Source organism: Pelophylax lessonae (assembly GCF_965119305.1).
Source record: "Pelophylax lessonae genome assembly, chromosome: 6".
In the NCBI taxonomy this organism is placed as follows: Eukaryota; Metazoa; Chordata; class Amphibia; order Anura; family Ranidae; genus Pelophylax; species Pelophylax lessonae.
This window is the reverse complement of record NC_138773.1, coordinates 292,474,856-292,496,916: the sequence shown is the minus strand read 5'-3', so window position 1 is coordinate 292,496,916 and position 22,061 is coordinate 292,474,856. Positions and strand designations below refer to the sequence as shown.

The 22,061-nt window shown below is 42.9% G+C and overlaps 1 protein-coding gene across 2 annotated transcripts in view; it reads left to right on the top strand.

Moving 5' to 3' along the window:
• The window catches only part of LOC309558301 (histamine N-methyltransferase-like), a 39,842-nt gene extending 21,316 nt beyond the window's left edge, over nucleotides 1-18,526 (top strand). For both annotated transcript variants that reach the window (XM_082261358.1, XM_082261357.1), the window contains one exon: nucleotides 18,056-18,526. In XM_082261358.1, coding sequence (XP_082117484.1) covers nucleotides 18,056-18,405 — 350 coding nt within the window. In that variant the 3' untranslated portion in view covers nucleotides 18,406-18,526. The remainder of the gene's footprint in view (nucleotides 1-18,055) is intronic.
• Nucleotides 18,527-22,061: the final 3,535 nt, after the last annotated feature.

The window sequence follows — 22,061 nt, the reverse complement described above, 5'->3', positions numbered from 1 at the left end:
ATTCCCCTTTCTCGGCGGCACGCGCGCCCCACCGGAGGCTCGCTCCCGCTGTATTCAGTCACAGCGGGAGTCGGGCCAGGGGAGGAGCAGCGGCGATCGTCTGGAAATCGAGTGTGGAGATCCACCCACTTGTGTAAACACAAGCGGGCAGATCTCCTAAGTGACAGGCAGGGTCAGATTGCAGGGTTCAGCATAGCTGAACCTGCGATCTGTCCCTGTGTCACTCAGTCACCTCCCCCCACACACGTTAGTAAGCACCAGGCATACATTAACCCCTCCCTCTCCAATAAAATTAACCCCTTCCCTGCCAGTGTCATTTTTACAGTGCATATATATAGCACTGATTACTGCAGTAATGTCACTGGTACCCCCAAAAGTGTAAAAAATGACAGTCAAGGGTCCGATCTGTCTGCCACAATGTCGCAGTCCCGCAAAAAAAATCGCAGATCGCCGCCATTACTCGTTAAAAAAAAAAAACACCAAAAATGACAGAAATCTTTCCCTTAGTTAGTAAACACAATAACTTTTGCGCAAACCAATCAAAATACGCTTATTGTGATTTTTTTTTACCAAACATAGGTAGCAGAAAACAAATTAGCCAAAAATTTTAAAAAAATTAGATTTTTAAATTTTTTTCGGGGGGAATTTCATATAAAAAAATGTGAAAAATATTGTTATTTTTTCAAAATGTCGCTCTTTTTTTGTTTATAGCGCAAAAAGTAAAAATCGCACAGGTGATCAAATACCACCAAAAGAAAGCTCTGTTTGTGGGGGAAAAAAGGATGTAAATTTCGTTTGTGTACGGCGTCGCACGACTGCGCAATTGTCAGTTAAAGTCGCACAGTGCCGAATCGCAAAAAGTGGCCTGGACGTAAGACAGCAAAATCCTCCGGTGGTAAAGTGGTTAAAGCATTTTTTTACACCTTATTTTGAGTAGGTTCCCTTTTGCCATCAAAACAACCCTGACCCATCAAGGCTTTGATGCCACAAGACCTCTGAGGGTATGTTGTTGTATCTGGCACCAAACTGTCAGTAGCACATCCTTTAAGTCCTGTAAGTTGCAAAATGGGGTCTCCGTGATTGCTCATCCCACAGATGCTTGACTGAACTGAGAAGAAGGATCATCATGATGCCATCACACATCCTGGAGTCCTGAAGTGGCCTGTTCGATTCCACTGACTGGCTTGATTCTCTATAAGCATTACACATTCATTAATTTGTGAATCTGTTCAATTTTATTTTTTTTTAAACTTGTATTCTCATGGTTTTATATTATTTGGCACCCTTGGCTTTTCTTTTTATGAACATCTTGGGTCATTGGGGGGTGACCAACAGAGACCTGTATGTGATGAGTGCTACACCTTACTACGGAGGATCCCTCATACACAAACGCATATTGACTTCTCTTAAAGTGTTACTAAACCCATAACAATATAATCAGTCTGTATATGCAGCAGAGCATGCTTGTTATACTCACTGTAGAACCTAACAGGTTAAAGTGATTGTAAAGTTTTTATATTAACCATTTGCCGACTGCCACACGACTATATACGTTGGCAGTCAGCCCCTCACAGGCAAAGTGACGTAAGGTGTATGAAGAAAAAGTGCGCTGGATAGAGTAGGTGAAAAAAGCAGCAACCTTAGAGCCAATAGGTGATATGAAATGAAAAAAGAAAATCAGGTGCGCTAAATTCACATATGTCACACATCAAGACTTGGGTGTGACACTATAATGAGTGACCAACCAACCTCTGCAGTGTGTACCTTAGTTGATGTGCACTAAGAGGGTGTATGGTATTACCAGATACCCTGGTGCTAGCAAATGAAAGGTGATGGATGAAGTAATAGTTTTCAATGTGATAATAACATAATCAAATGGTGCTTCACAAATAATACAAAATAAAGTCCAAAACTCCAGTGTGAACCACCTAAAGTGTATATACACCCTTGAGGGGTACACGAGTCCCAAGTTCCCACACAAATAATAATACAATCCACAAACGTGTATTGGGTAAACTGTGAGGGTGCAATGGTTCCACCACCTTGATGGGGATTGGCCTCTTACCATAAGAAAGAGGTCAAGGGCGGATAATTAACCCAGTGATGTCCTAGGGGTCCCGGGGATCACCTTGGGATGTGCAGACAAAATTGGCCTCTTACCAGATCACTCAAAGTATGGGCAAGTTGTCTCACTCTTGGTATTATGTCCCAATCCCGGTCCTCTATCTTCCTGGGGGTTCTCTCTATTGTCCCGGATGGAGGCTTCAACTTGTGGCTCATGAAAATAAATCAGACCATAGTGCAGTACCTTGGGTGGTTTTATTTAACAAAAGTAGATGCACTTACATTTAGATGGTCATCTCAAATCACAAAAACCAATTCCAGTAATAGAGGCCGAGACCACCTGCAGTGCGGTCCGGCGACCAACGATGACGGCGCGGCGCTCCTCTCTGACGCGTTTCCACTCAATAGTCGTCTACAGAGATAGGAGTATGCCTGCACCGTCATCTTCCGCCCTTAAGAAGCAAATGTGTGACGCACTTCCGGTGTCCGCAGTATCCTCCTTCCTGTGCGCGCACAGGAAGTGACCTCACACAAGAAGTCCGTCCCGATACTTCCTGTTATGAAGAGTAAACATCCGGATCAAAGTCCGTGACGCTACCATAAGCAGCACGATCGCCACCCATGTAATGGGGACCGATCCGGCCGCCACAGGAAGTCGGGATCTGGACTAACTAGTACTATACAAATAAAGGTCATATATGAAATGCCCATTACAATTCCGTACGGTACAAAATAAAATAAAAAGCCGCAATGCTTCTCAGCTAAATGCAGCCGTTATACAATAAAACAATGTAAAACCCTGCCATCAATGTAGGTAGGTAGATACATTTTACACAATATTAAATAATATTTAAATCACATGTTTAAAATAATAATAATAAAATCAATAAAATATTACCTCAAATTATACATGATTTGGGCAATAGGTAAAAGAAGAAAAAGAAAGCCAATAAGTAAATGACCTGCCTGTTATCAGAACAAGATGTGTCACTAAGTGTAAAGAGGAGAAGGGAGCAAAGATTTGGCGAATCTCAAAACCATTCACCTGTTATTAATGAATGAGTTAATGTCAAGATCTACATTATGTCCTGTTCTTTGATAAGACAAAGAATGATTTCACAGATATGAGAGGCATTTTCATGCGACTCAAAAATGTGTTAGTGGCAGAACTCCATGCTTCTTGGGACATCGTCTTTTTGGAAAAATATATGCAAGAAAAGATGGTCCTACGAAGCTTGCGTTGGAATATCAATCCTGACCAGGGTGATCCCGAAGTCACGGATTGGTACCAATTTTTTAATGGAGCTGGGATGAGTCTCCTTAGCTTTCTCGTTGATAGAAAGAGGAAAAAAGTCATCCGATTAAACAAGGAGATTCAAGAAATTAAAGAGAAACTAACACCCCTTATGCAGGAACCAGCCTACAAAGTTTATAATCAAGAACTAAGAGAGATTATGACGATGGAGGAGGTTACGCAGAAAGCCAAAAAGAGGAAGAAGTACTTCCATGATTTGGACGATTACTCCTCAGGGAGAGTTTTCAAATGGCAATTAAATCAAGGAGGAGAAGAACCTATGAGTGTCACCCCCTTAGATCCAGGAGAAGGACCATCAAGAGAGTCAACTAGAAAAGTGGATTTTGTGGAACCTCCAGAGGTCCCTACCAGAAACCTCCCCGGAGAAAATCCTGGCGGAACGCCGACCCAAACCGGTGTTGCTACCAGTGGGCAATCCTATCACAGGAACTTCAGACCGTTAAGGGAGACACAACCACCCCCCCCCCACCTAAGGGCAAGGGGAAGGCTAAATGGGAAGATAAAAAGAGAAAAGAACATCCAAACACCGGATATAACAGAAGGGATCGATCGGATGAGAGGAATCGGAGACGATCGAGATCTAGATCCCCGTTTAGAGGACAGGTGGACCATACTGGATATTATTCCCAATCATCCCATACACCTCAAGAGTCGAGGTATTCGATGCCTAACAGATATGAATCATTAAGTTACGATGATTCGGATGAGGATGAAAGGCACCCACCAAAAAGAGGCTTATTATCAACCCCCATTAATTCCAAGCCAAAGGGTTTTTTAGGCCAGGGACCAGGCAAAGCCAAAAGAAAAAAACCAGTAGAGGCTGCAGGGGGGGCAGCGCACGGAAAAAAGAAAAAGTAGATACCCCTGGAATTTTCAATCTGAGTGGAGTGGTTTTAACAGAAAAGGAAAAACACACGCTTAATAAGGGACTGAAATATGCCCCGAAAAAACCACTCAACAAGTTCCAGACCTTTGTTGACATGCACAAATTTATACGCAAACTGAATGTTAAGCGACATTTTTTGTGCAACGCCAAAGAAAGGAATTATGTGTCATACAGTCAGACCGCATGTATACCCACCAACCTCAGGAATGCTTCCCTGTTCAACCCTGGAGGCAAGTCCAGTGATCATGTCAAAATTTTCAAGGAGGTTGTCCTGAGGGAATTGGAGGAGAAAGATATGAAAATTCAATCCCAAAGAGATTTATCTTTAGGGATCAAAGCTATATGCGACAACAAAAATCTGATTGTTCGACCGGCTGATAAAGGAGGGGGAACGGTACTCCTGAACAAAGAGGATTACCTTGAAGAGATGCAAAACCTCTTATCAGACCGAGACACTTATCAAATCCTTCGGAAGGACCCTACTGGGACTTATAAGAGGAGGCTCGAAAAGATTGTGAAAAGAGGTTTTGAAGATGGTATTATAAGTGAAAAGGAAAAAGAATTCCTGGTTCCACTGGCTCCACGTATACCAATCATCTATTATCTTCCAAAAGTTCACAAGAACTTGACTAGACCTCCAGGAAGACCTATAGTGAGCGGAATAGATTCCGTAACATCTAGGATAGGCAAATACGTTGACTTCTTCCTGCAACCTCTAGTTAGGGAAACTCCGGCCTACCTGAAGGACACTTCCCAGTGTATACAGGAGATCACCAATTTAGAAGTAGAGGGGAACATTCTACTAGTTACCGCGGACGTTACGTCCTTGTACACTGTCATCCCCCATGATATGGGGTATGAGGCAGCTAGCGTGTTCCTGGACCAGGCATATGAGATTCCATTACAACAAAGGCGGTTTATCCTGGAATTACTCACATTCGGCATGGAACACAACTACTTCTACTTTGGAAATCAGTTTTTTCTCCAAAGGAAAGGCGTGGCGATGGGGGCTAAATTTGCCCCCAGCCTCGCCAATCTTTTTATGGCACTCTGGGAAGACAGGAATATTTTTTCCGAGAGGATACAGGAACTGCTGTTCTGGCGACGTTATATAGACGATGCTATCTTTATTTGGAAAGGAAACGAGGAGAGTTTACACAAGTTTATGGTCCATCTTAACCAAAACAGTTGGGGCATTAGGTTTACCTATTCCTGGAGTACTGTGTCAGTACATTACCTCGATCTAGTCATCTCAAGAAGAGGGAATGGATTCGTAACAAGTGCCTACCACAAACCCACAGATAAGAACGGGTTTATCTCACTCGATAGTTGCCATCATCCAGCATGGCTAAAGTCTATTCCCAGAGGGCAATTCAGGCGGATACGAAGGAATTGTACAGAACGTTCTGATTATCACACTCAAGCAGAAATTCTGAAACAACGCTTCACAGAGAAGGGCTATGATCCCATTACATTGGATAGAGAGATGAAGGAGTTAGAAGATTGCACATAGAAACATAGAAACATAGAATGTGTCGGCAGATAAGAACCATTTGGCCCATCTAGTCTGCCCAATATATCTGAATCCTATGAATAGTCCCTGGCCCTATCTTGTATGAAGGATAGCCTTATGCCTATCCCATGCATGCTTAAACTCCTTCACTGTATTTGCAGCTACCACTTCTGCAGGAAGGTTATTCCATGCATCCACTACTCTCTCAGTAAAGTAATACTTCCTCATATTACTTTTAAACCTTTGCCCCTCTAATTTAAAACTGTGTCCTCTTGTGGTAGTTTTTCTTCTTTTAAATATGCTCTCCTCCTTTACCGAGTTGATTCCCTTTATGTATTTAAATGTTTCTATCATATCCCCTCTGTCTCTTCTTTCTTCCAAGCTATACATGTTAAGGTCCTTTATCCTTTCCTGGTAAGTTTTTTCCTGCAATCCATGTACTAGTTTAGTAGCTCTTCTCTGAACTCTCTCTAGAGTATCTATATCCTTCTGGAGATATGGCCTCCAGTACTGCGCACAATACTCCAAGTGAGGTCTCACCAGTGTTCTGTACAGCGGCATAAGCACTTCTCTCTTTCTACTGCTTATACCTCTCCCTATACATCCAAGCATTCTGCTGGCATTTCGTGCTGCTCTATTACATTGTCTTCCCACCTTTAAGTCTTCTGAAATAATTACTCCTAAATCCCTTTCCTCAGATACTGAGGTCAGGACTGTGTCAAATATTCTATATTCTGCCCTTGGGTTTTTACGCCCCAGGTGCATTATCTTGCACTTATCCACATTAAATTTCAGTTGCCAGAGTTCTGACCATTCTTCTAGTTTTCCTAAATCCTTTTCCACACAAGTAGAACTGACCGTTCAACGAGATGAAGGAACAACTAAGAAAAGTTTTGACTTTGCTTTCATCACGCAGTTCTCGGGCAACTACAGATGGATGAACCATGTTTTTCGTAAACATTGGAACATATTAAGGCAGGATAAAGTATTAGGTCCAGTCCTCCCTACGGGTCCACAGATGATCTTCAGGAAAGCCAAAAACCTGAAGGAGACGATAGCTCGGACATATGTAGAACCACCTGTAACCCCAATCCTCTTTCCCAACCTTAAGGGGTATTATCCATGTAAAAATTGCAATCTCTGTCGAAGTGCTAAGACCAAAAGGACCAATACCTTCACATCAACTGTCACTGGAGAAAGTTTTCCCATAAAAGACTTCATTACCTGCCATACTAAAGGGGTCATTTACCTTGTGACCTGCAGCTGTAAAAAACAATATGTAGGCAGGACCATCAGGACAGCGAGTATCCGCGTTTGTGAACACCTGGCAAACATAAGGAAAGGTTTTCCAGGTCACAGCCTATCCCAACATTGTGCTATATACCACCACAAGAAACATCATGATTTAGAGGTGGTAGTAATAGAGAAATACACTCCCCACTGGCGAGGTAGCGATTTGAGAAGGACTATATCCAGAAGGGAAACCTTCTGGATTTACCAGCTGAAGAGCTCCCGCCCCCTAGGACATAATGTAGATCTTGACATTAACTCATTCATTAATAACAGGTGAATGGTTTTGAGATTCGCCAAATCTTTGCTCCCTCCTCCTCTTTACACTTAGTGACACATCTTGTTCTGATAACAGGCAGGTCATTTACTTATTGGCTTTCTTTTTCTTCTTTTACCTATTGCCCAAATCATGTATAATTTGAGGTAATATTTTATTGATTTTATTATTATTATTTTAAACATGTGATTTAAATATTATTTAATATTGTGTAAAATGTATCTACCTACCTACATTGATGGCAGGGTTTTACATTGTTTTATTGTATAACGGCTGCATTTAGCTGAGAAGCATTGCGGCTTTTTATTTTATTTTGTACCGTACGGAATTGTAATGGGCATTTCATATCTGACCTCTATTTGTATAGTACTAGTTAGTCCAGATCCCGACTTCCTGTGGCGGCCGGATCGGTCCCCATTACATGGGTGGCGATCGTGCTGCTTATGGTAGCGTCACGGACTTTGATCCGGATGTTTACTCTTCATAACAGGAAGTATCGGGACGGACTTCTTGTGTGAGGTCACTTCCTGTGCGCGCACAGGAAGGAGGATACTGCGGACACCGGAAGTGCGTCACACATTTGCTTCTTAAGGGCGGAAGATGACGGTGCAGGCATACTCCTATCTCCGTAGACGACTATTGAGTGGAAACGCGTCAGAGAGGAGCGCCGCGCCGTCATCGTTGGTCGCCGGACCGCACTGCAGGTGGTCTCGGCCTCTATTACTGGAATTGGTTTTTGTGATTTGAGATGACCGTCTAAATGTAAGTGCATCTACTTTTGTTAAATAAAACCACCCAAGGTACTGCACTATGGTCTGATTTATTTTCATGAGCCACAAGTTGAAGCCTCCATCCGGGACAATAGAGAGAACCCCCAGGAAGATAGAGGACCGGGATTGGGACATAATACCAAGAGTGAGACAACTTGCCCATACTTTGAGTGATCTGGTAAGAGGCCAATTTTGTCTGCACATCCCAAGGTGATCCCCGGGACCCCTAGGACATCACTGGGTTAATTATCCGCCCTTGACCTCTTTCTTATGGTAAGAGGCCAATCCCCATCAAGGTGGTGGAACCATTGCACCCTCACAGTTTACCCAATACACGTTTGTGGATTGTATTATTATTTGTGTGGGAACTTGGGACTCGTGTACCCCTCAAGGGTGTATATACACTTTAGGTGGTTCACACTGGAGTTTTGGACTTTATTTTGTATTATTTGTGAAGCACCATTTGATTATGTTATTATCACATTGAAAACTATTACTTCATCCATCACCTTTCATTTGCTAGCACCAGGGTATCTGGTAATACCATATACCCTCTTAGTGCACATCAACTAAGGTACACACTGCAGAGGTTGGTTGGTCACTCATTATAGTGTCACACCCAAGTCTTGATGTGTGACATATGTGAATTTAGCGCACCTGATTTTCTTTTTTCAAAGTGACGTAAGGGTACGTCACTAGCCTGTGAGGCTCTAGGGAGTGAGCGCGCGCCGCCGGAGGCGTGCTCCTGCTCGCTCACGAACCCCCCACGCGAGTGAGTGGCGGACCCGATGTCCGCCGCTCACTCGCGATCCTCCGGTGCAGCGGGAGAAAGGCAGGCGGCTAATGTAAACAAAGCCGCCTGTCAATCTCCCCTGTGTAACAGCACAGATCATACGGTCCTGCTATGTAGGACCGTTGATCTCTGCTGTTACACACACAGCCACATCCAATCACAGTAAGAAGCACGCCCCTAGGGACACACTTAACCCCTCCCTCTCAAATGAAGTTATTCCCTTCACTGCCAGTGTCATTTTTACAGTAACAGTGCATATGTATAGCACTGATTACTGTAGTAATGTCACTGGTACCCCCAAAAGTGTCAAAAATGTCAGTCAAGGGTCCGATCTGTCCGCCGCAATGTCACAGTCCCACAAAAAAAATCGCAGATCGCCGCCATTACTCGTTAAAAAATAAAACAATAAAAATGACAAAAATCTTTCCCTTAGTTAGTAAACGCAATAACTTTTGCGCAAACCAATCAAAATACGCTTTTTGCGTTTTTTTTTTTTTTTTAACCAAACATATGGTAAAAAAAAAAATTGCCCTAAAATGTTAAAAAATTTTGATTTTTACATTTTTTTTTTTTGGGGGGGGGGGGGGTTTCATATAAAAAATTGTCGCTCTTTTTTTGTTTATAGCGCATGATCAAAAAATCGCACAGGTGATCAAATACCACCAAAAGAAAGCTCTGTTTGTGGTAAAAAAAGGACGTCAATTTCATTTGGGTACAGCGTTGCAGGACCGCGCAATTGTCCGTTAAAGTCACGCAGTGCCAAAACGCAAAATAGGCCCTGGTCAGGAAGGGGGTAAAATCTTCCGGGGCTTAAGTGGTTAAAATAACAAACATATTATACTTACCTGCTCAGTGGTTTTGCACAGAGCAGCCCAGATCCTCCTCTTCTCAGGTCCCCGGCTGGAGCTCCTGGCCCCTCCCTCCTGTTGAGTACCCCCCACAGCAAGCAGCTTGCTGTAGGGGCACCCGAGCCAAGCTGCAGCTCCGTGTGTTTACTAAGACGGTGAATGGCAAACCTTGGCACCCCAGATGTTTTGGAACTACGTTTCCCATGATGCTCATTCACTCTGCAGTGTAGTTGAGCATCATGGGAATTGTAGCTCCAAAACATCTGGGGTGCCAAGGTTCGCCATCACTGTACTACAACATGAGCCGCTGCCCGGCCCTGCCCCTCTCTCTCCTGATTGGCTAACTGAGTCTCATTGACAGCAGCAAGAGCCAATTGTGCCGCTGCTGTGTCTCAGCCAATCAGGAGAGAGAGTCCCGGACGGTTGAGGCACTCGTGAAAATCACTGGATAGAGAAGGGGGCTCAGGTAAGTATTAGGGGGGCAGAGGGGGCTGCTGCACACAGAAGTCTTTTTATCTTATTGCATAAAATGCATTAGGATAAAAAAAAAAAAAAACCTTCTGACTTTACAACCCCTTTAATGCTCTGCATTGTGTAAAAGGGCTGTTGGATCCTGTCTTCTCTGATCCTTCCACTGTCCCCAAACCATCTCCTGATAGAACAGAGCCTTTGGGGCACTCCACACATGCTCAGTTTGGTATGTATTGCTAGAGATTTTTCTTGGGAGAGTGCATGTGATCAGCACAGGGCCAATCAGCACTGTCCAGACAGAGGGTCAGAGGTCCTTCAGACTTGTAGGACAGTCAGAGGAGAACAAAAACTCCTCCTACAAGCTTTAACCAGACACTGATGGAAGTCACAAGACTGCTCTATACTGCTAATAGGAAAAGGTATTCAGCAGTTTATATTTACTAAAATAATTGCATTTCCATGTTCTGTGTACTGTGGGAGACCGGATATAGTGACTGCAGGCTCCTGGGTTTAGTAACACTTTAAACGGCCAAATTGCTTTAGTAAGCATGTTTTAATGAGCATGTGGTAGAGAAAAAAAACCTGGTGTCTAAAAGTGTGAAGAGTTGCACTTTGCTTCCTTTAAAGGACAATATATTGCAAGTGATTTTGTTTTCACATTTCACTGGATGGTGGACTTATATATGTTCATTTGGACTTTTGAGTAAATGTATTACCTTCCGCACACGGTAAACTGGATTTAATATTTTTTTTTTACTACGCTGTGTGTTTTCTTGAAAAACTTTGTGAATTGTTTTACCAATTATTATCTGTTGGTATGCTAGCAGCTGAGATTGGATCACACCCAGTTTTGCTATTTCTTTTCATATTTATATGTCTTATGCTTTTTTTTTTTCCATAAAGTCTTATGCTTATCTCTATTGCTGATCAACAGTGATTCGCAATGGTAGTTGCAGTCAATATTTGCATGATACAGAGCCCAGATTTTAGGGTTTAAGTACTCTGAAGATGACCTAACGACACCTTAACCACTTAAGCCCTGGAAGATTTTACCCCCTTCCTGACCAGGGGGTATTTTGCGATTCGGCACTGCGTGACTTTAACGGACAATTGCGCGGTCGTGCGAAGCTGTATCTTTTTTTTCCCACAAACAGAGCTTTCTTTTGGTGGTATTTGATCACCTGTGCGATTTTTTGATCACGCGCTATAAACAAAAAAAGAGCGTAAATTTTGCAAAAATAGCAATATTTTTCACATTTTTTTTATATGAAATTCCCCCCCAAAAAAATGTAAAAATCAAAATTTTTTAACATTTTCGGCCAATTTGTTTTATGCTATATATGTTTGGTAAAAAAAATCGCAAAAAGCGTATTTTGATTGGTTTGCGCAAAAGTTATCGCGTTTACTAACAAAGGGAAAGATTTTTGTCATTTTTGTTGTGTTTTTTTTAACGGCGGCGATCTGCGATTTTTTTTTTGCAGTACTGCGACATTGTGGAGGACAGATCGGACCCTTGACTGACATTTTTGACACTTTTGGGGTTACCAGTGACATTTCTACAGTAATCAGTGCTATACATATGCACTGTTACTGTAAAAATACACTGGCAGTGAAGGGGTTAACTTTTTTTGAAAGGGAGGGGCTATGTGTGTCCCTAGGGGCGTGCTTTCTACTGTGATTGGCTGTGGCTTCAGATGTATGAAGAGTGATCAATGGTTCTACATAGTAGAACCGTATGATCATCCTTCATACACAGGGGAGAATGACAGGCAGCTTGTTTACACAAGCCGCCTGTCTTTCTCCCTCTCCCCCGCTGATCGCAGAGTGACCGGCGGACATCGGGTCCACCGGTCACACGCGCGGGGGGGTCTGTGACCACGCGGGAGCGTGCCTCCGGGGGCGCGCGCTCGCTCCCTAGACCCTCACAAGCTAGTGACGTAGCCCTACGTCACTTTGCCTGTGAGGGGCTGACCGCCGACGTAGATCGGCGTTAGGCAGTCGGCAAGTGGTTAAACTAGACCTAGACCTGGGGCCACCTTAGAAGGTAAGATCACAGGTCCATTGTACTGAAGAGGTATAGATGTTGTCATTGCTGTCCTCTCTTTTTGGGGATGTTAACTGCCTGGCTGTAATGCTGATCCAGTAATGTCAGTACTTTATCGAGTCCTTGACTGAGAAAACATATCCAAATCAGTTCTGATTTCACTGTCTGTATGGTTATGCTGAATCTCCAGTATTGAAGCCAAAGACAACCAGGCAACTAATAGCCATCCACAGTTTAGCCCCCAACTACATCACTAGCCTAGTCTCAAAATACCAACCTAATCGCTCTCTTAGTTCCTCTCAAAACCTCCTGCTCTCTAGCTCCCTTGTCACCTCCTCCCATGCTCGCCTCCAGGACTTTACCAGAGCCTCTCCAATCCTATGGAACTCCTTACCCTTATCTGTCCGATTATCTCCTACTCTATTAGCTTTTAGGCGATCTCTGAAAACCCTCCTCTTCAGAGAATCCTATCCTACCCACACCTAACAACTCTACCTCCATTTTATCCATCTGCCCATCCCCCTCGATTACTGCCTTTTTTTTCACTTGACCCTCCCTTCTAGATTGTAAGCTCTAACGAGCAGGGCCCTCTGATTCCTCCTGTATTGAATTGCATTGTAACTGTACTGTCTTCCCTACACTGTAAAGCGCTGCGCAAACTGTTGGCGCTATATAAATCCTGTATAATAATAGGTTCAGAAGAATGTCAGCAATTGCATCTTCTTTATGTAGCAAAGTTTCCAGGCCTATGGCCTGATGTGGGTCTGCCATTAGTACCGGAATCCTCTCCAGCCCATGTGAGCTGAGTCCCCAGGTGTGATAATTGAGACAGTGACAACTCCGGCATCTTTGTTTGTAGTTTTATTGAAGTAAAGGGGATGGGAGAAGGGAAATAGTGAGATACTCCTTGAGGCTTTAACTAATTACAATTTGGGACTTTTCTCCGTAAATGTCCATTGGCGCTTCCTTGACGCCAGCCAACACTCACTGACTCTGAGTACACTCTGTATAACAGAAGAAGTGTTGAATCCCCGACTTATAGTCCTGTAGATCCAAGACTGAGAACTGTAGAACTCCTGACACTGCTGTGCTGTGTAAGTCACCAAATACTTTCCCCCGCTTGGTGCAGCTTGAGGTAGTATGATGTAGAACTCTGTGTAACTGCCACTGTACTGATACGCTCTGCACAATTCAGTGCCCAAACTGCAGGTGCCCCCTTTGACCTTGAACTCTTCAGGGTCCACTGACTTTGTACCTCCTCTGCATCTTCAGGGTCCTCAACCTAGGTATCAACTTTACCGATAGCTGACACTGGATCCCAGAACCTCTCCCGGAGTGGTCCCCTCTGACTCTAGGCAGACCCCCAGGGGCAATTCTCAGTACTCACGACCTGTGTAGGCTTTCCTGGGACTGGACCCCTCTCTCTCTCCGCAGGCTCTCAGCACACCGGATCCCCTCAGCTCTACTCTGCCTTCCTCAGACAGGAGGAGAGACAGCCGCACTCTCCTTCCTAGGACTCTGCTCCCGCCAAAGACACCGTGCCACGCACTTCCCCCCAAACCTATACCCACTCCCAGAATCCTTTGCAGCTTAATCTGCCTTCTGGGGTAGTTACAAGCTGGGATGTGTCCCCTGATTGGGCTTCCCACACTGCCCTATGAGAAGCCTCTCACAGGAGCCAGTGGGGATACTTCTCCCTTCAGCAGGCACATCTGGAACACATGACACCCTACCTAACAAATCACAGCCCTGCTGTTAGGCAGACAAGGCCCACTATATGAATCGCACGGATCCGAACATCCGCATTGCACGGCGGACCGCATACAGGATTTCCAAACTGTAAGTGGATATTTTATTTGTGAAATAAAAAGCTTGATATACTACACCAAGGGAGCTCTTTTATATCTTTTCATGGTGGGGACCGAATAAAGCACAATACCCAGGATAAGGAGAGGAGATCTGAATATCAGATACATACAAGGCTTTATACCCTTGTTGGGGTGAGCAGCTCCGGTGAGTGCATTCACATAAGGGGGAGAGCACGTGTTTGTGTACCCACCAGAGCACTAAGGAGGAGGAAGGCACAAGTCACTTTAGCACCTTTATGTTCACCTGGTTATCCAGTAACCCTGCATTGATTCCTGCTTTTAAATACTGGAAAATTATTGGAACATTATACGGACTTTGCAGTTATAGAATATTGTTTGGACTCTTTATAATATTTCCAATATCATCGCATGAAGAAAATTTTTGCACATTGGCACTTCACTTTTTAGGTACTTAAGAACACATATGTTTCTATTTTATTTTATTTTATTTTATTTTATTTTATTCATCACAGCACAATTTATCCAAGCTGCACACACTCCCTCTAGTGGTAGCAGGGAAACACTTAGTCACACACTGGTTTATTATTGATTTTTATCAGCATTTTATTCTAAAATATGCACAGCACTTTTTGCTATTAGTTTGCAACGTATGTATTTAACAATTTTATGCCATTGCACATATATCACCTACCCATGACCACATAGGATTAATTTATATATTGACACCAATTAACACAGTGGTGCATACTCATGCACATGAAGGATTAAATATCAGCATTGTAGAGGAGCGCCTACCCCAAACTCTCTTTACCACTATATCTTTACCTAGCACCTACCTGTAGGGTGCTACATTTATTTCTCCTTGTATGGGTTTCTTTTTAACTTCTGTATATACACTATATTGTCAAAAGTATTGGGATGCCTGCCTTTACATGCACGTGAACTTTAATGGCATCCCAGTCTTAGTCTGTAGGGTTTAATATTAAGTTGGCCCACCCATTTCATCTATAACAGCTTCAACTCTTCTGGGAAGATGGTCCACAAGGTTTAGGAGTGTGTCTATGGGTCCAGAAGCCCATTTGTGAGGTCAGGCACTGGTGTTGGATGAGAAGGCCTGGCCCCCAGTCTCCACTCTAATTTATCCCAAAGGTTTTCTATTGGGTTGAGGTCAGGACTCTTTGAAGGCCAGTCAAGTTTCTCCACCCCAAACTCACTCATCCATGTCTTTATGGACCTTGCTTTGTGCACTGGTGCGCAGTCATGTTGGAACAGGAAGGGGCCATCCCCAAACTGTTCCCACAAAGTTGGGAGCATGAAATTGTCTAAAATGTCTTGGTATGCTGACGCCTTAAGAGTTCCTTTCACTGGAACTAAGGGGTCACAAATTTCCATAGACACCCTCCCAAACCTTGTGAACAGCTTTCCTTGAATAGGGATGATCGAACGGTTCAGGTCGACCATCGGTTCAACCCGAACATTGGCTGTTCGAGGTTTGGCCGAATTTAGAATTTTTTGCCCAAAAAGTTCGGAATTCGGCAACCAGAACCGACCAAAATGCAATGGGACAGGAAATGGGCTTTAAAAGCCCATGATTGGACCAGAACCATTAGCAAAAGCCAATTGAAGGGGCAGGAGAATGCTAGGAATGTGATTGGAGTGACCAATCATTAGTGAATATGCCCCCCAGTATATAAGCTAGCCCCCGCCAAATTCCTAGCATTGTTATAAAGGGACATGGAAGAGAGTGGAAGCAGTTCGTGGACTTCTGCTACAAAGTATCATTTAGCATTTATTAGTGTGAGGAAAGGGATATCTAGTGTAGTTAGGGTGCTCTTTTACACTTTGGTTAGCTTTAATTTATTCAGTTTCTGTAGGGAAAGTGTTAAGTGTAAGGGGACCGTAGTGTAGTGTAGGGTTAACTGACAGTGACTGCTATGGCAGGGTGACCAAACCCTTCCATATCAGGGTGACCGCTATAGAGAAAAGCTAGTTTCTCTGAAGTCACTTTCGCTGCAGTAATATGGCTTCGCAACTGTCAGCATTCTTTTTGGCTGCAGGCGTCTATAGGGATCTTTTGAGCACATGTTTGGAGTCAGGCATGACATCTGAACATGTGTATAGGGGGTATATATACACACCCATGTATGTATATATACACCTGCGCATATATAGGTGTGAAAGGAGCAGAAAAAACTACTTGCGCTAATGAAATAATTAACACCAATATAGTTACGCTCCTATCACACCTATATATGTCTAAGTGTAAAATACATATAAGTATGTGTGTATATATACCACTATACACAAGTTCAGATGTTTTGCCTGCCTCCAAAGAACCCAAAAAAATGCTAGCGTCAAAAAAAAACGCCCAGGTGTGTTGTTGCAGGCATTTTTTGGGGGTTTTTGGAGGCAGGCAAAACATCTGAACTTGTGTATAGTGGTATATACACACACATACTTATATGTATTTTACACTTAGACATATATAGGTGTTATAGGAGCGTAACCATATTAGTGTAAATGATTTCATTAGCGCAAGCATATATTTCTGCTACTATCACACCTATATATGTCTAGGTGTATATATACATATAAGTATGTGTGTATATATACCGTATACACAAGTTCAGATGTTTTGCCTGCCTCCAAAGAACCCAAAAAAATGCCCAAAAAACCTCTAGCGCCAAAAAAAAAAAAAACGCCCAAGTGTGTTATTGCAGGAATTTGTTTGGGGTTTTTGGAGGCAGGCAAAACATCTGAACTTGTGTATAGTGGTATATATACACACATACTCATATGTATATACACACCTAGACATATATAGGTGTGATAGCAGCAGAAATATATGCTTGCGCTAATGAAATCATTTACACTAATATGGTAACGCTCCTTTAACACCTATATATGTCTAAGTGTAAAATACATATAAGTATGTGTGTGTATATACCACTATACACAAGTTCAGATGTTTTGCCTGCCTCCAAAAACCCCCAAAAAATGCCTGAAACAACACACCTGGGCGTTTTTTTTTTTTTACGCTAGCGTTGTTTTGGGCATTTTCTTGGGTTCTTTTGAGGCAGGCAAAACATCTGAACTTGTGTATAGTGGTATATATACCACTATACACAAGTTCAGATGTTTTTCCTGCCTCCAAAGAACCTAAAAAATGCCCAAAAAAACGCTTGCTACTAAACTGGCAAGGTGTGAAAAGCGAGAAGCCACTAACCTGTTCTATAAGTGACCTAATACAAACAATCTTTTTTTATGGTTCTGGACATGCTACAGAGCTGAAACTTCACAGGTACACTTTTTAGACCCACCAGATACTAAATCCAAAGAAATTGTTTTTTTTTTATTTTTTATTTTTTTTATTTTTTCAATAATTGGCTCTCTATCAAAAATGACAATTTTTAAGAACTTTTTTTTTGTGTGATTAATAGTCCCTGGGGTATGACCCAGAACCCTAGGCACTTTTTAGGGGCATTTATTGGGTTTTAGGGCTTCAAAATTGTGTTTTTTGATTACAGAAGTTCGGGTCCCATTGATTTTAATGGGGTTCTGAAATCCGGGCCGAACTTTCGGGAAGTTCGGATGTTCTGGCCGAACCGAACTTTTGAAAAGTTCGATCATCCCTATCCTTGAAGAGTTGAAGCTGTTATAACTGCAAAGGGTGGGCCAACTCAATACTGAACCCTATGAACTGGAATGCCATTAAAGTTCACGTGCCTGTAAAGGCACGCGTCCCAATAATTTTGACAATATAGTGTATCTCCTAAAATGTAAATGTCTTCTAAATGTCTCTTTGTAAATGTAAAGGCAAAAGTCAACAGAAAAAAAGTGACTTTGTACATTTAATAAAGGTGATTTATTAGATTCTGCCAATGATTGTGTATGGTGCCAGTGATTGGCTGCTCCTGCGAAGTCACACCTCTCACTCTCACTGATTGTTCTATAGGGGACTGCGGATGGAATAAATTGTACAAGAGACATAAATGGCTTTCACAGGAAGATTATTGCATGGATTTGTGCTCGGAGGACCTCACTGGAATCCTTGATACCATCCCCGTGAGATACGAGACCCATGACATCGACTCATACTTAGACATCACTGAGTGTTTTGTAGAGGGCAGTGATGTTGGCGAGATGTTGCTCGATGCAGTCACAGAGAAATTACACTTTACAGAAACGGTACCCGCCAACATCAAAGCAAAAATCATGGAGGACCTGAAGAACCCAGAATTCAGCACCATGAGAGATGGCAAGATCTTCTTAGATACAAGGATTAAAGCAATTGTGGTTGGGTAGCAAATAGTTTTTGTTTTTTGTTTTTTAAAAAGTTTTGTCAAATGACACCTGTCATTAGAGACATCCTAAGATTGTCATTGCTAGCCTTCCTCTAAAAATGCTTGTTTTTTGGCTGCATTTGACGTTACCCTTTTGAATCTCCTACATCACGGGTCTGGAATAGGGGCAAGCACAATTTAGAGTTTTCTTTTCACTAAAATTTGATATTAAAGTGGTTGTAAACCTTAGACATTAAATATATACAAAACTTATTCCTCTATAGTGTGTACTTTGTCATTTCTGTCTGCTGCTTTGTTCTTCTGCTATCAGCAAGAGTCGCTTCTGACAAGCTTTCCTGACACCAATAAAAAATGGTGACAGGGGAGGGATCTCTGGCAGATTGACAGCCTCAGCTCTGTTCTTGTGTGCAGAGTGTAGTGGGCATGTCCTTCAATCAGCTCTCAGAGCTCCTCTTAAGCCTATAAACTTGTCTGAGAGTTCAGAAAAAAGCGGCAGAGAGTGTAACTTCAGCTCTCCATCCCATTCTTCTGAAGTTTCAGACAAGCTTATAAATTCAGGACTTTGAATGGATGTAGAGAAGAGAAGACAGGAGATAGACAGATAAAATTTATGTAGGAGGATTTGTTTCATCTCTGTATATCACGTGAGGCCAGTAACTTCATTGGGTATATGTGAGGGTTTACAACAACTTTTAAAGCAGTATTAAAGTGGTTGTAAAGGCATTCTATGAATTAAGATTAAAAAAACCTTCTGTGTGCAGCAGCCCCCCAATACTTACCTGAGCCCCATCTCTGTCCAGCAATGTCCATGAGTGCCTTGACCGTCCAGGACTCTACCTCCTGATCGGCTGAGACACAGCAGCGGCGCCATTGGCTCCCGCAGCTGTCAACCAAACTCAGAATGACAATCAAGAGAGCAAGGGGGCAGGGCCAAACCCAGCTGTGTCTGAATGGATACACGGAGCTGCAGCTCAGCTTGGGAGCCCCCATAGCAAGCTGCTTGCTGTGGGGGCACTCAACAGAAAGGAGGGGCCAGGAGCTCCAGCCAGGGACCCAAGAAGTAGAGGACCTGGGCTGCTTTGTGCAAAACCATTGCACAGAGGAGGGAAGTATAACATGTTTGTTATTCGAATAGAAAAAAAAATGAGACTTTACAATCACTTTAAATCCAAAAGCAGGCATTTACTGTATTGTATTGCAGTTTACCAAATCCTAAATGTGATGGTGTCACGATTCGACCACGCCCGTGGCGACTAGCTAACCGAGACGTGGTAAACCGTGACTGGGGAGTATAAGGGGATAAGGGGAATAAAGAAAATTCCTACTAAGTAATAAAATTGACTGTGACACTTTCACAGCCTGCGCTGCCTTTGGTCACCACTAGAGGGAGACTCCACTCTAATCCTGCTGGCTGACCACACACAGGCAGATACAAATCTTACATACAATCTGGTGCACTCTAAGGGTTGGGGAGCAGTCTAGCAATTACCACACACTACTAGGATTCCTCCAGCTAAACTACAAGCCAGAACCGCTGTGTTAATCACTCTTCCCACTGTCCACACACCACAAACAATAGCCTGCCACCACCCAACAGTTTGTCTGCAGACTGGTCTGCTGGGACACCACACACACGCAGATTTCCGTCTGGTTTACAATCTGCATGCAATCTGCCAACACCCAGTGCAATTGCATACAGATTGGCATGTAGCGTAGATCAAGCAATTTAGGCACTAAAATGCAAAAACCTCTTTAGAGATATGAGTCCTAGCTTAGTACACAGAAGTCACGTATTAATTTTATAATTTAATATCCCGAAAGTGGGCAGTGCATAAAAAATATATACAAAGCAAAAGCAGTTACAAAAAATACACAAAAGATAAAAAGACACACATTTGGCAATTTGCTATGAAAATAAAAAGGAATAAAACAGAAATAAACTTTACCGAAGCTTATCCCGTTGGCAGCAGCATACCGGAAATCGTGCGGGAACTCCCCAGTTCAGAACTGGCTTCAAGGAAGAACAATGTCTATTCTCAGGTTCCCCAATTTATTGGAAAAGAATGTGGGCTGGACTTTAGCCCTTGGCCTATCAACCCCAGGGTGTTGTCCCCGTCTCAGCCCACAGGAGGCTTTGTGTTCTGGACTGACCAGAGTTGAATTGGCCCAGAACGGCGCAGACCGCTGGGTCAGGGATAGGAGTTCTGACACCAGCGCATCGGTCTGATGGCAACAGTACCAAACACTGCTTGCCTGCCGCAATCAAGTGCCATATAATGGTTTTGTGCAATTGTTTAGGATTCGACACACGCTACAGACACAGACTCACATGTACTTGTAGCCCAACTTGTAAGCTATAAGAAGGAATTATTTTCATCTCTCTGCCACTAATATTTTAACTTTTATGAGAGATAAAATACATTCCTTTGATCTGATGATAGCAATAAACGCTTGTAGACTGTTTGGAGCCTATGGCTGCCCCCTGCTGATTTCCGCAGTCAAGGTGACCAGCAGTCTTCTTTGAAGTTTCCGGAAGGTGACAATTCCTGTCCATTTGTATGGGGGACTTTATGTGGCACCCAGGTGTCAACTCTATCCCAGAGAGCAGCTCTGTCCTTTCAAATGCTAATAAAAGGACATATTGACTGATACTAAATTAATTAACCCAAAATGACACTACATCTACAATTCACTATTTCTACAGATCACTTCATATTTCGCTAATGCAAAGTTACTCTGACATTATGTTAGAGATGGCTGTATTGATTTCATTTTTTTAGGCTTTCTTTCTTCTATTTTAATCTGGTAATCCAGCCAGAAAGTCTGCTGTTTCTCAAAAGCAACTCTCCAGCAGAATTGATCAGTTCACATGAATGAGAAAAACCACTTAACATTGGCAGAGGTGATTAAAATAATCAGTTTTTATTTATTCATAAAAAACATTTATCCCAAAAGAAAATGAAAGAAACTGTTTTCTGTAACTGATTATAAAGTGTGACTTCGGGTTTGGCTTTAATTTGTTAGTGGTTCTATATGGTACCATTCTGGAAAAAATGATAGAGACTCCTTTTGATTTAGCCTCTGGGCTGGTAGAATGGTAGGCCAAGGGGAAGTATCGATTCTTAAATAATGGGAGCTTGTCGTTTCTGAAGTGGGTCTCCTGAACAAAGGCGATATCAATGTTGTACCATTTCAAATCATTCAACAAAATGCGCCTCTTTTCTGGGACATTAAGTCCCTTAGCATTGATCGAAAGGATCTTGATGTTATACATATTTTGAGGAAAGTAAGGGTGGGAGGAGGGAGGGAAGGGTAAGAAATAGGGGGAGCAGGGGGGGTCAGAAGAGAATGGAGATAAGAAGAGGGGAGGCTAAGATAGTATGAGGGAGAGGGAGAAAGGAAAGTCAGGCAAGCTAAGAATGAGAGAGAGTGAAAGAGGAAGAGGCAATCCCACGGGGAGAAGCCTCAATCAACTAAATGACAGCCAGTGGAATGAGCGTGTTCCTATGTGGGGTTGTGGTTGGAAAGAGCCAAGGGACGGGCCCCCGACCCATTCCCCCCAACCCGATAGTTTTGTGAGTAATTGAAAGGTGAGTAATTGAAAGGTACATAGGGCATGCATTAAAGGCGTTTACATGAACAGCATAGAACAGGGAA